The sequence below is a fragment of the Egretta garzetta genome, unplaced genomic scaffold (assembly GCF_000687185.1).
Source record: "Egretta garzetta isolate BGI_Z169 unplaced genomic scaffold, ASM68718v1 scaffold819, whole genome shotgun sequence".
Taxonomy (NCBI): domain Eukaryota; kingdom Metazoa; phylum Chordata; class Aves; order Pelecaniformes; family Ardeidae; genus Egretta; species Egretta garzetta.
In genome coordinates, this window is record NW_009260833.1 from 233,510 (window position 1) to 243,951 (window position 10,442).

The 10,442-nt window shown below is 54.0% G+C and overlaps 2 protein-coding genes across 5 annotated transcripts in view; one reads left to right on the forward strand and one right to left on the reverse strand.

The window, feature by feature from the left end:
* The window catches only part of GZF1 (GDNF inducible zinc finger protein 1), a 25,686-nt gene extending 18,299 nt beyond the window's left edge, over positions 1-7,387 (forward strand). For 2 of the 4 annotated variants that reach the window (XM_009646979.2, XM_035902391.1), the window contains 4 exons: positions 1,013-1,107; positions 2,117-2,284; positions 3,785-3,942; positions 4,485-5,001. In XM_009646979.2, the coding sequence (XP_009645274.1) occupies positions 1,013-1,107; positions 2,117-2,284; positions 3,785-3,942; positions 4,485-4,841 (778 nt within the window). In that variant the 3' untranslated portion in view covers positions 4,842-5,001. Of the gene's footprint in view, positions 1-1,012; positions 1,108-2,116; positions 2,285-3,784; positions 3,943-4,484; positions 6,753-7,149 lie in introns of those variants that run through there. The other 2 variants (XM_035902390.1, XM_035902389.1) reach the window with 2 other exon arrangements.
* A 1,798-nt stretch (positions 7,388-9,185) lies between these two features.
* NAPB (NSF attachment protein beta) overlaps positions 9,186-10,442 on the reverse strand; it is a 7,010-nt gene continuing 5,753 nt past the window's right edge. Inside the window, exon 9 of the mRNA XM_035902382.1 lies at positions 9,186-10,053. Within this exon, the coding sequence (XP_035758275.1) occupies positions 9,949-10,053 (105 nt within the window). The 3' untranslated portion in view covers positions 9,186-9,948. The remainder of the gene's footprint in view (positions 10,054-10,442) is intronic.

Sequence of the window (10,442 nt, forward strand, 5' to 3'; positions counted from 1 at the left end):
TGTCCTAACTTGTGTATCGTGACAGTCTGTGGTGAGAGTTTCTCACCTTTTTGTATGTGTTTTTACATCTGTGCTCTTCACGCTGATGTGTACCACTGGGAAAACTGGCCATTGTTGGCTGTGTTCCTGCAGCGCTATTCAAAAGTGTCCCGAAGCGTGCGTGGGCTCAAAAATTTAAGCTAAACTGGCGCAGGCAGCGATTCTGTAAACTGCCCTTCCTGTACGCACAGGATAGCACGAGCTTGGGGTGGGAGCAAGGAAACTGTATACAAGTGGCATCTTTTTATTCCCCAAACGGGTGCCGCTTGTTCCAGAGTAGCCGGTGACTCTCTCCTTGATGGCCCTGCAAGAGCAGCGCGCCAGGGAACACATCCCTCATGTTCTGCCTGGAATATTTTACGGATAGTATCAGCAATGTAAAGATATGCTGATTTACTTCAGATCCCAAAAGGTAGCTATGTTTTTCTTTAATGGTTTGAAGCTGCGCCAGGGCAGGTTTAGGTTGGACATCAGGAAAAACTTCTTCCCCAAAAGGGCTGTCAGGCTCTGGAATGGGCTGCCCAGGGAGGTGGTCGAGTCCCCACCCCTGGGGGGGTTTAAAAGAAGGGCAGATGAGGTGCTGAGGGACAGGGTTTAGTGGTGGGATGGCAGGGTTAGGTTAAAGGTTGGACTTGATGATCTCAAAGGTCTTTTCCAACCAAAGTGATTCTATGACTCTTCCAGTCTGTCTGGGTACAAGTTTTCTAAACTTTATTCAATTTTTACCTTTAACAATTTGTTTTTACCCTAAAGAAATGTCTGGGCCTTGATCGTGCAGCACATGCAGGCTTGAGCAGTAAAAGCAGCACTGCAGAAACCAGGCTGCTGAAGGTGTTTCTGAACGACACTAAAACCTTCCGCGGGCGTACAGTCGCTCTTCGGAGAGCAGCCACAACGTAAAGACAACTTGCGTTGTGCTGCAGAGGAAAGAGCCCCCCTACCTCGGCGCTTTAACGTTGCTTTCTCATTTCAGAATCCATACTGGTGAAAAACCTTTTGTCTGTGATGAATGTGGCGCCAGGTTCACTCAGAATCACATGCTTATCTATCACAAGCGATGTCACACAGGTAAGGCTTGCTTTCTCGACGTACAGGAGGCGGCCCGCTCTGGAACCAGGAGATCTTGTTTTCATTCAGAAAATGCTTTTTTGTTGGGTTTTCTAATATATAAAATTGAGATATTCTCATCCCCAGACAAGATTTTTCTGAGAAAGGTTCCTATAGGTGGATAGGCAGACAGGGGAGAGAGTAAAAGGAGCCGATGAAAGAGTAAAAGGAGGGAACTCTCTCTCCTCATCTGTCTGGGATCCGCCGTCGAGTGGCCACTTGGATAGTCTGCAATATCCAAAGATCTGTCATCAGTAAGGGGCCTAGCTGAATTCTTCAGAGAAAAACAATTTCTCTGTACGTCTGGAGCAGTTAGCCCAAGGAATAGAAAACAGCTGTCTTGGCTTATTCTGATCCTTTCAAAAGCACGTGTCCTTCTCCCGGCTGTCTTTCGTGGTGTAAGCTGGCGTTTTGAATTGACCCCTCGTGCCTGCCACGAGTTGCATGTGGTGCTTCTGCATCTCTTCATCGACCCATCTTAAAACCATCTGCCTTCTGCCGGTGACTTGTGAGTAAAGGTGGATAGCAGAAAACCTGAAATTACAATGAAATAAAATCCCAAGAGCGCTGTTCAAGATGCGTCTCACTAAAATTGGCAGCTTCTGCGTGGAGGCCTTCCGTCAGAGGCACGCGGCGTTGGGGTTGTGATGAGAATAAGCCAGGGTACTCCAGAGGGGGTGAGCAGAGCGCCAGCGGCAGGTCTGGCGGGGCTTTTCCTGCGCTGTGCAGAGCTGTAGGGGTCCTGTGGCAGAGGTGTGGCTGCCCTCGCACTTGGGGGGTTTGGGGCGGGTTGCTCGCAAGAAAGCTCTGTGCTTCGTGCAGACATCACCGCTGTCACCGTGGCCCCTTCAGATCCTTCCGTGAGGCTGGCCCATGGTTGATTTGTTCCTAACAGCGTTCGGTTTTTGCTGTTTAACACCGTTCTCAAAGGCTGTGTTGGTTTAATTCTCCCTTTTCACCCTTGCCACAGGGGAAAGGCCTTTTATGTGTGAAACGTGCGGGAAGAGCTTTGCCTCCAAGGAGTACTTGAAACACCATAACAGAATCCACACCGGATCCAAACCGTTCAAATGTGAAGTTTGCTTCAGAACGTTTGCACAGAGGAACTCGCTCTACCAGCATATAAAAGTTCACACAGGTAGGGGGTGCTCTCTTTGTTTGAAACAAACCGCTACGATTTAAAGCCGTAGACCTCACAGTCGCGTAATTCAGGCAAGGAATTTCTCCGCTGGGATTTCCCGATACTTCAATTTCTACCCCGTGTGCGTGGTTTGAATTCTTGATGCAGTGTGTTCTTTGATCTGCTTCCCTTCTCCCGGTTCTGCTGCCCATGCTTACCAGGTTACCGCCATTCTCCGAAATACCTCCGGGAGCTGTGCAGATACCCTTTGTAGCGCTGCCGGGGTTATCCGTGACCGAAGAACCGTGTCTGCTTTAGCTCTGAGCAAAGCACTGTGGAGCGCTGGTCTCGTCCATGTCTGCTTGCCCGCCTTTCACGTTCTCGTTCTCTCCCCCTTTCTCCTCAGCGCCCGTTGTGTTCCTGCTCCTCTGGTCTGCTGAGCAGAAAGCAGTGACCGTGGGAACAGTAACGCTGACTTTCAGATACGCTGTGCTGCGGCCCAGGCTTTGTGTCAGTGTCAAGGACAGGAGAACAGTCGCTTCCAGTCTTTCCAGCCTTAGCGTTTCTCTCCATTTTACGTTCCCTCACCCTTCCTCTGGTCTCTAAATTCCACACCTCCCCTGCCATCTTAGACGTGCTTTCTCCCTTAAGTTTTCTTAGCCCCTCTCTCAAAGTCCACGTTACTCAGCAGAACAGCAGCTTGCAAATGCTTGGTTTACTTTCATCACGCCATAAACACCATGCTTTCTTACCCAGTGCTGCCCTATAGGAAGCGTCCTTGCCAGCATTCTCCGTTAACAAAATTCTCGTGTGGCTGCCGTGCCTTGCACTTGCTTTACTTCTTGCTTTACACATCTGGTGTGGCATTACTGTAGGGGCAGCAGGGGAGGCCGGCACGGCACTGCTGATGTTAACCTTTTTTTTTCCTGGTCTGGAATGTTGTCTTTTCCTGTGACACCACTTGCGTCTGTGAGAATGTTTTTCGGTGTCCCCTCTTCTACCTTAGCCAAGGAAGGAGGAAACAGTGGTCGCTTCACAGAGTGCTTAATACAGCGACTGTGGCAAGAGAGTTTGTGATGTATTTGGAGAGACCCTAGAGCAGCTCTGGTATTTGTGCTCCGAGAACGTACCCAGGAAAGCTTGTACTCTGGGATAGGGCTCTAGCTGCTAACGGAAAATACACGTGAAAACTGCGGAGGCTTTGGTGGTTGCACAGATTTATGCAGGGTATGGGTCTAGCCCTTACTCTGTGAGTAGCTGCTTGCTTCAGGTGTGTCAACATTTACCCAACTGTGAGAATTCTGAAATCATCTTGGTTTTTTTTTTTTTCTGAAGATGCTTGCGTGTGCCTTGTCGTTTGATGATGTACAGGGGTTACATTTGATGATGTTACCTGGGGTCCCCCAGTGAGCAGCGCTCCTAATTCCCCGACATCACCCCGCTCCTAATTCCCTGACATCACCCCGCTCCTAATTAATTCCCCGACATCACCCCCCTAATGCCGTGCTCTGCTTTCAGGTGAACGACCCTACTGCTGTGACCAGTGCGGTAAGCAGTTCACGCAGCTGAATGCCCTGCAGCGGCACCATCGAATACACACCGGCGAGAAGCCCTTCATGTGCAACGCCTGCGGGCGGACGTTCACTGACAAATCCACCCTCCGACGGCACACTTCGGTAAGGACCTGTCACCCCCCCCCCGCCTTGTAGCCCTACAGCCTTTCTCCGTGGCCACGTGCTGACCTGTCAGCTCTGTCCGGCCCGGCAAGGACGTCCTGTCCAGTGGTTGTTGGGTTTAGCACAGCACCCTCTCTCTGCCGTGGCTCTACACCACTCAGATGCTTCGTGTTTGGTCCCGAGTCCGCAGGGAAGCCGTTGTTAATCCGTTGCAGCGAGGCCCGTACAGGTCACACTGAGGGCTGTTTGGTCCCAGGTTTGTTCCTCTGAGCGTGTTCCCCACACAGGGGCAATGCCGGGACAATTCACAGCCTGGGCCAGGCTCTCTGCTGGCCTGGTTAGATGCTTTAGGAAAATGGGGGGCTCACCGGGGACACAGATCTGCGTGTGGATGTGTACTGACCTACCTTTGGGATAGTTATGTGGGATGAAGAGAGAGACCTTTTCTACGGGAGGCGGGTATGAGCTGGGCCCAAGCTTTTGCCTCTCAGACAGTCATCGTGTGCTCAACCATCTGGTTTTGGGTTGGGTTTTTCTTTCAGATACACGATAAAAACACGCCCTGGAAGTCCTTCCTTGTCATTGTTGAAGGAGCATCCAAGAATGATGAAGGTCACAAAACAGAACTTCCCGACAAAGAATACGATGCGTCACCTAAAATACCAGAAAAGCTGCTGTCTTTCTCTGAAAACAGCCACTATCAAAACCTGACTGCTGTCCCGGGGAGCGTGACTGCGCTGCATGACAACGGTTCTGCCCCGGGAACAGACTGTAAGTCCGACGGGACTCCGGGACCCCAGGAAGCCCTTATAGCTACCACCTTAAGTGAGCTGACGGTGCTGCACACACAGACAGACTCCATGCAGCCGCAGCTCCACGCTCTGGTGAACATGGAATAGCTTGGTCTGTACAAACCCAGTTTAAGCTGCGCCCTTTGTGCGCTCCTTTGACTTTGCCAATACCCTACTGAGGGAGGGACCTAGGGGGGAAGCTGTCACAGGGAAGCAGGGCTAGAGGTGAAAGACCTGCGCTGGACTGCCAGAATTTCCTCAAAAAAAATTTGTTCCCCACCTCCAAAGTGTTCAGCTCTGTCTGCAGGGTGGTGGAGGAGGAGGCAGAGGTCCCAGGAAGTTTATTCCCTACGAGTCAAAGGGTGTAGTGCAGCTTGGTCGCTCTGGCGGGCCTGCAGCGAGCGCCTCTGTTGGGGTGGGTTGTAAAGAAGGTGCGAGGGTGAGCGCCGGCTGATTCGCTGGCACGCGTACCATCAAGAGGAAGGATGTTGTGTTTCTCAGCCTAGGAGCTTAGTGACGTGACCTGCGCTTCCCCTGGGGGAATTCCAGTCACACATCAGGTCAGTGTCCCTAAAGTGCTTTTCGGGAAGGGTTGGTTTATCTCCGCTTTTGCCAAAGATCCAAGCGGTGAGCCAGGGCAGGTGAGCAGGCTGCGGAACGATGCAGGGGGTTTCTTTCCAGGGGCTTTGCTTCCCTAGTGGCGAAGCGGGTGAGTGGGAGCCGAGCGCCGTGCCCGTACAGGCAGCAGTGGTGGTCTTTATGTTTCAGTGACGCTTGGCATTCAGGCAGTCTTCACCTTCTAGCTGCCCCTGCTTACGGATAACTTGGCAATTAAGAGACCAAAACATCTCTTGTAAAAACATCTATGAAAAGCCGTACTTCAGCTAGGGTGGAAACACAGCTGATGGCTGTTTTCCTGTTAGCTTGCATTTGAGCTGCTTCCTGCCGCTCCAGGTGGGCCAGCGATGCCGTTCTCCACCGTCACTTGAAGGTGGCTGTCGCTCGGAACTGCACAGCCGCTTTTAAATTCAGTGATACTCTGGTGGGAGAAGCTAATTACCGCTTTGCTGTCGAGCTGCTACAGCTCATTCCAGCAGTAGGGCGAGAGTCTCCAGAGGTAAATCCGGGTACCGACAGGAGGCAGGCAGGCTGCGTAAGACTAATGGTGTAGAAACGTGCAAATAAGTGAAAAACGCACTGGACTGCTCAAGGGATGTGGGCCTTTGCTTCCCAGGTTGTGAATCCTTTGTCCGTAAGCCTATGCTGGAATCCCAGCGGCAGTTTGAGGCTGGCGCCTGTTTAGCTGTCCCCAGCAGGGTAAGAGCCGGGCCTTACAAAATACGCAACGCGCAAACTTAAGAGTTCAAAGGATTTTCCTGATTGGCAGCCGCTGCTAAATTTCAGTGGCATGACGCGCCGTTTGTTTGTTTGAAATTAGGAAATGTGAGGCCGAAGGGGCCGGAGTGCGACTCCCCTTCACCCCCGCCCCTCGACACAGCCTGCTCCCCCCCCCACCGGTCGCCAGCAGACCCGTGTGTTGCTTTGGGTCTTGCTTACCAAGACGGGCAGCTCCTCCCTCAGCATCGCTCACCGCCCCGTCTCCTCCCCGCTCGCCTCCAGCGGCCGGGAAGCCCGGCTGAGCTTCTGCCCGGGGTAAGCGTTTCCTGAAGCTCAGGCACCTTTGCTAACGCCAAAGCTGAACTGGAAGGAGAAAGTCACGGGCTCGCGTTGACCTCCCCGCAGCGCTTGGGAGGATTTGGGGTGGAACCTTTGGAAGGGTTGGCCCTGACAAAGGAACAGCGGATGGGGCCAACGCTGGGGTTTGGGAGCAGCTGTGTATGGTTACGGCTTCAACCTCAGGCCCAGATTCCCAGTGCCACCATGCAGAACTCCGGAGCTTTTCCAATTCATTTTGCTGTTGCTTTTCTGTGCCTCTCCATTCCGATGTTAATGTAGTATTTCCACAGGAGCTTTCTCAGCCGAAGCTGTGAGAAAAACTCTTCTGATGTTAGCGTAAAGGTAAGCACAATCAATCGAGCCTCGTTAGGGCCCGTTCTGAGGCTTAGGGGTTGGCAAAGCAATAAAGATACCCAGAGCATGGCACAGAGCTATTTTTGAACCTTAAAGGGATGCCTGATGTGTTACCATGGAATCAGAACTTAATCTATAGAAAGGGAATTTTTTTAAAGAGAACATTTCCAAGAGGTTATATTTGAAATATTTATTCAAGCGCGACGTTCCTGTTGCAGCTCAGTGTTCCCCACGACCAATGTAACGCGTTTGTAGATATATTTAAGGTCTGCACATTAGTACCTGTAGCCAGGGAAACTTTTGTACTCCAGGAATGTACGGAAGGGAGTTACTCGTATGAAATGTTCCTAATAAAATACTGAAATCTTACGCCTGCCCCTCCCAGTGACTCCATGACCCTACGGACGCTCCGATACCCTCCACGTAACGCGCTAAGACTGGGGTAAGTCCTCACTTGGCTCCTCTGCGGGCCTGGAGTGCCGGGTGCCACCCCTCTCCCTCAGGCCCCGCCGCCAGCGAGGGCCGGGACAGCGCTGCAGAAGCCCGGGCCAGGCCTTCCCTTCCCCCCTGGCAGGAGCGGACGCTCGGAGCTTACCTTCAGCTGGGCGTTGGGAAACACGCCGGAAAAAATAGGAAATGTGCCGCTTCGGGGCGTTCCCGTCTCCTGCGGGTGACGCGCTGTGCCGCAGGCAGGGCAGCGGGGGCTGGGACGCCTCAGCCAGCGCTCTCCTGTGCGGGTGCTCCCCCTTGGGCCGTACCCAAAGGCCACCAGCCAGCTGCACGCCCTGGCTTTCACCACCGCACCCTCCGGCTTCAGGCCGGGCGTTTTGCAGGGAAGAACGTTCACCACTGCTTACACCGATGGTTTTGCCTTTATTAACGTACAGACTCACACACAACAGGATATTCTCGCTAAGGCCATGTCATGAATACATCTTCGGAGTACAGAGTTGTGTACGGGGGGAGACACAGCAGCGTGGCAGATTTGTCATTTTAAAACGGTCACCATTTACCACGGATACGCCGGAGGACATGCTGCAGCCTACGGACACACAGCTAACGTCAGGATTTTGATGCTGTTACCCCCGGGCGCGGCGCCGGACCATGCAACCCCAGGGGTTCGGGCTCCTGCTCCGCCCGCACCTTACCGCAGCCGTGCCCAGTGCTGGCGACTGGAAAAGCGAACGACGCTGACAACAAGCAAAGGCATGAACCACCCGCCGCGGTTCTGCGCCACGCTAGGGCCTCAGCGCCCCTCGCCAAGGCTCCGGAGGTGCTGGATACAAGCCGAGACCAACCCCCCGGCACCGTGGGGCTTTGCTCGCTCAGGGAACGGGTTGGTTAAAACAAACGCTTCCAGCCCCATCCTCTGCGCACAGGGGGGTTCGGCAGCAGCTGCGCCCTCGGGCCCTCCCCGGAACGCGAGCAGAGCTGCAGCGAACCCGGCTCCAGTGCCGCCCTGCCCCGCCAGCGCTGGCGAGGGACGCCGGGACCGCGCCGGGACGCCCTCGGAAAATGCCAGCGGGTCCTTGTCCCCAGCGAGCTGGGGTGCGAACCCGCCTTGGGCGGAGGCAGCCCGGGACCGTAACGTGTTTCTTTGCCAAGAAATCTGCCCATCCGGGGCAAAAATCTTTTGTCCACCCGGGCTTTTGTACCGCGCCCACCGTGCCAGTTCTGCACAGCTCCGGGGTCTTCCCTGTCAGGCGAGGATGCTCAGAACCGCCCACAGAGAACGAGCGCCCAGTGAGACCAGTCAGGAAAACAAAGAAATGGAAATAATTTGGCATCTACCAGGAGCGGGTTTTTTGGTTTTCTTTTCTGTAAGTCAGTGGTAAAGCCCCACTTCAGTAGACCCAAACCCCTTAGACCAGCAAGCCAAGCTGTTCTACTCAGATGAAGGTCTGGATTGAAAGGGAACCAAAGAGAATGCAAAAGGCAGCGTTGGGGCTGCCAGAACACAAGCGGAGGCGATCGCTTCCTGGAGAGAGAGGAGGGGCAGAGCCCACACTGGGTGGCAGCACCCACCGAAGCTGCCCACCCTGGCCCACCGAAACAGCACCTGTGCCAAATAAAGCGATTAATTTTGCAATTCTTTATGTGGCGACAGCGCAGCTGGAAATCCCTTCGCTACAGAGAAATACCGCCCGATGACTCTGGCGGGCAAACCGCGTAGGCTCCCGAGCCCTCCTTAACGCCTGCCCGGGGAAAAACAGGCAGCCCGATCAGCGCCAGGTTAAAGGCAGCAGCACACGGAAGGGCCTTGGTCGCAGACGTCATAAAACACGTTTCCGAAATGACCGCGGGAATTCTTAAGCCTGTCTACACCTTATCAGAGCGAGCTGGCTTCAGCCGGCGCCCAGGCCCCTCAACCACCGCCTCCACGTGCCAGCGCGTCTCCGCCAACACCTCAAGAACTCGTGGGGTAGGAGGGCTGGGACGCGCCACAAAATAAAGTGAGTGGAAAAATAGATCCAAGAAAATAGAGAAGACCCTTACGTTTTATATTTAGATCTGAAATACAAAACACAGCAGGAGCGAGGTCTGCTCGCGCCGCCTGTCCCGAGGGCTGACGCCGCCCTGGCCCCTCGCCGCTGCTGCTTTCAGCGCCAGGTCGGCACGCGTGCCGCACGTGCACACAGGTGTCTGTACAGGACGTATACGCGCACGTGCGTACTCTATATGGGACCCACACAGCCTTACCGTTAAAAAAGCTCAATCATTTAGAAAAACAAACCAACAAAAGCACAAGGTCCGAGTGTATCCGACAGAGGAGGGGTCCGTGTAGAAACAGACAACGGCAACAACACAGCACGAGCTTGGAAGCCATTATTGGGACCGCGCCGGCGTGGACAAAGTATTTACATGCTGGAATCACCGAGACTGAGCCTTAAGACAGAACAGCAGGAGAAAAATAACGACAGTTGCGAGAGCAGCCGCTGGGCTCACAGCTAACAAACCCGAGGGGGGGCCTCTGCCAGGGGGGCTGCCGGGGAGACCCAGGGCATCGCTTCTCCCCCCCGCCACGCTGTCACGACAAAGAGCAGGAGGCTAAAGGAACACACACGTCATTGAGGTGGAAGCGACAAAACAAAGCTAGGTGGCTTATCACGTATCCCACAGCGGTCCTTGGCTGCGACGCAGGCCCAGGTTACTCCGGCTGCATGCCACAGGCGCCAGGGACGCTTCACTTCAGGTCGCCGTCCCCTTCTCCTTGGATTGACTTTTTGATGCGGAGCAACATGGTCGTAAGCCACTGATCCAACCGCGATATCGAATCGAATTCTTTCACCTGTTAGGAAAAAAAAACCCCCACGGTTTAAACGAAGCTGTTGGGAAGCAAAAGGACTGCTGCAGAAGCAGCGCCCTGCAGCTCGCGCCGCGCCATCTTCTACAGCTTCCTGGTCCTCCCAGAGAAAAAAAAATAAAATAAAAGCTCCCTGCCTGCCCAAAAGCACACGGAGCGCTTTAAAACCACTGCAAAGACCAAGGGGGGGTTGATGCAAACCCAGGCAGGACCTTGCCTTAACTCCCAGTGGCAAAGCAGTCATTTTTACAGTATTAAGTTTGGGATGTGCAAGCGCAGAGGCTGGCAGCAGCTCGGGCAGCTTCGCGGCGGGAGGGTTAAGCAGCGCCGCGCCCGGTGGTGTGCCCCGCTGGACTCGGGCACAGGACGCGGGG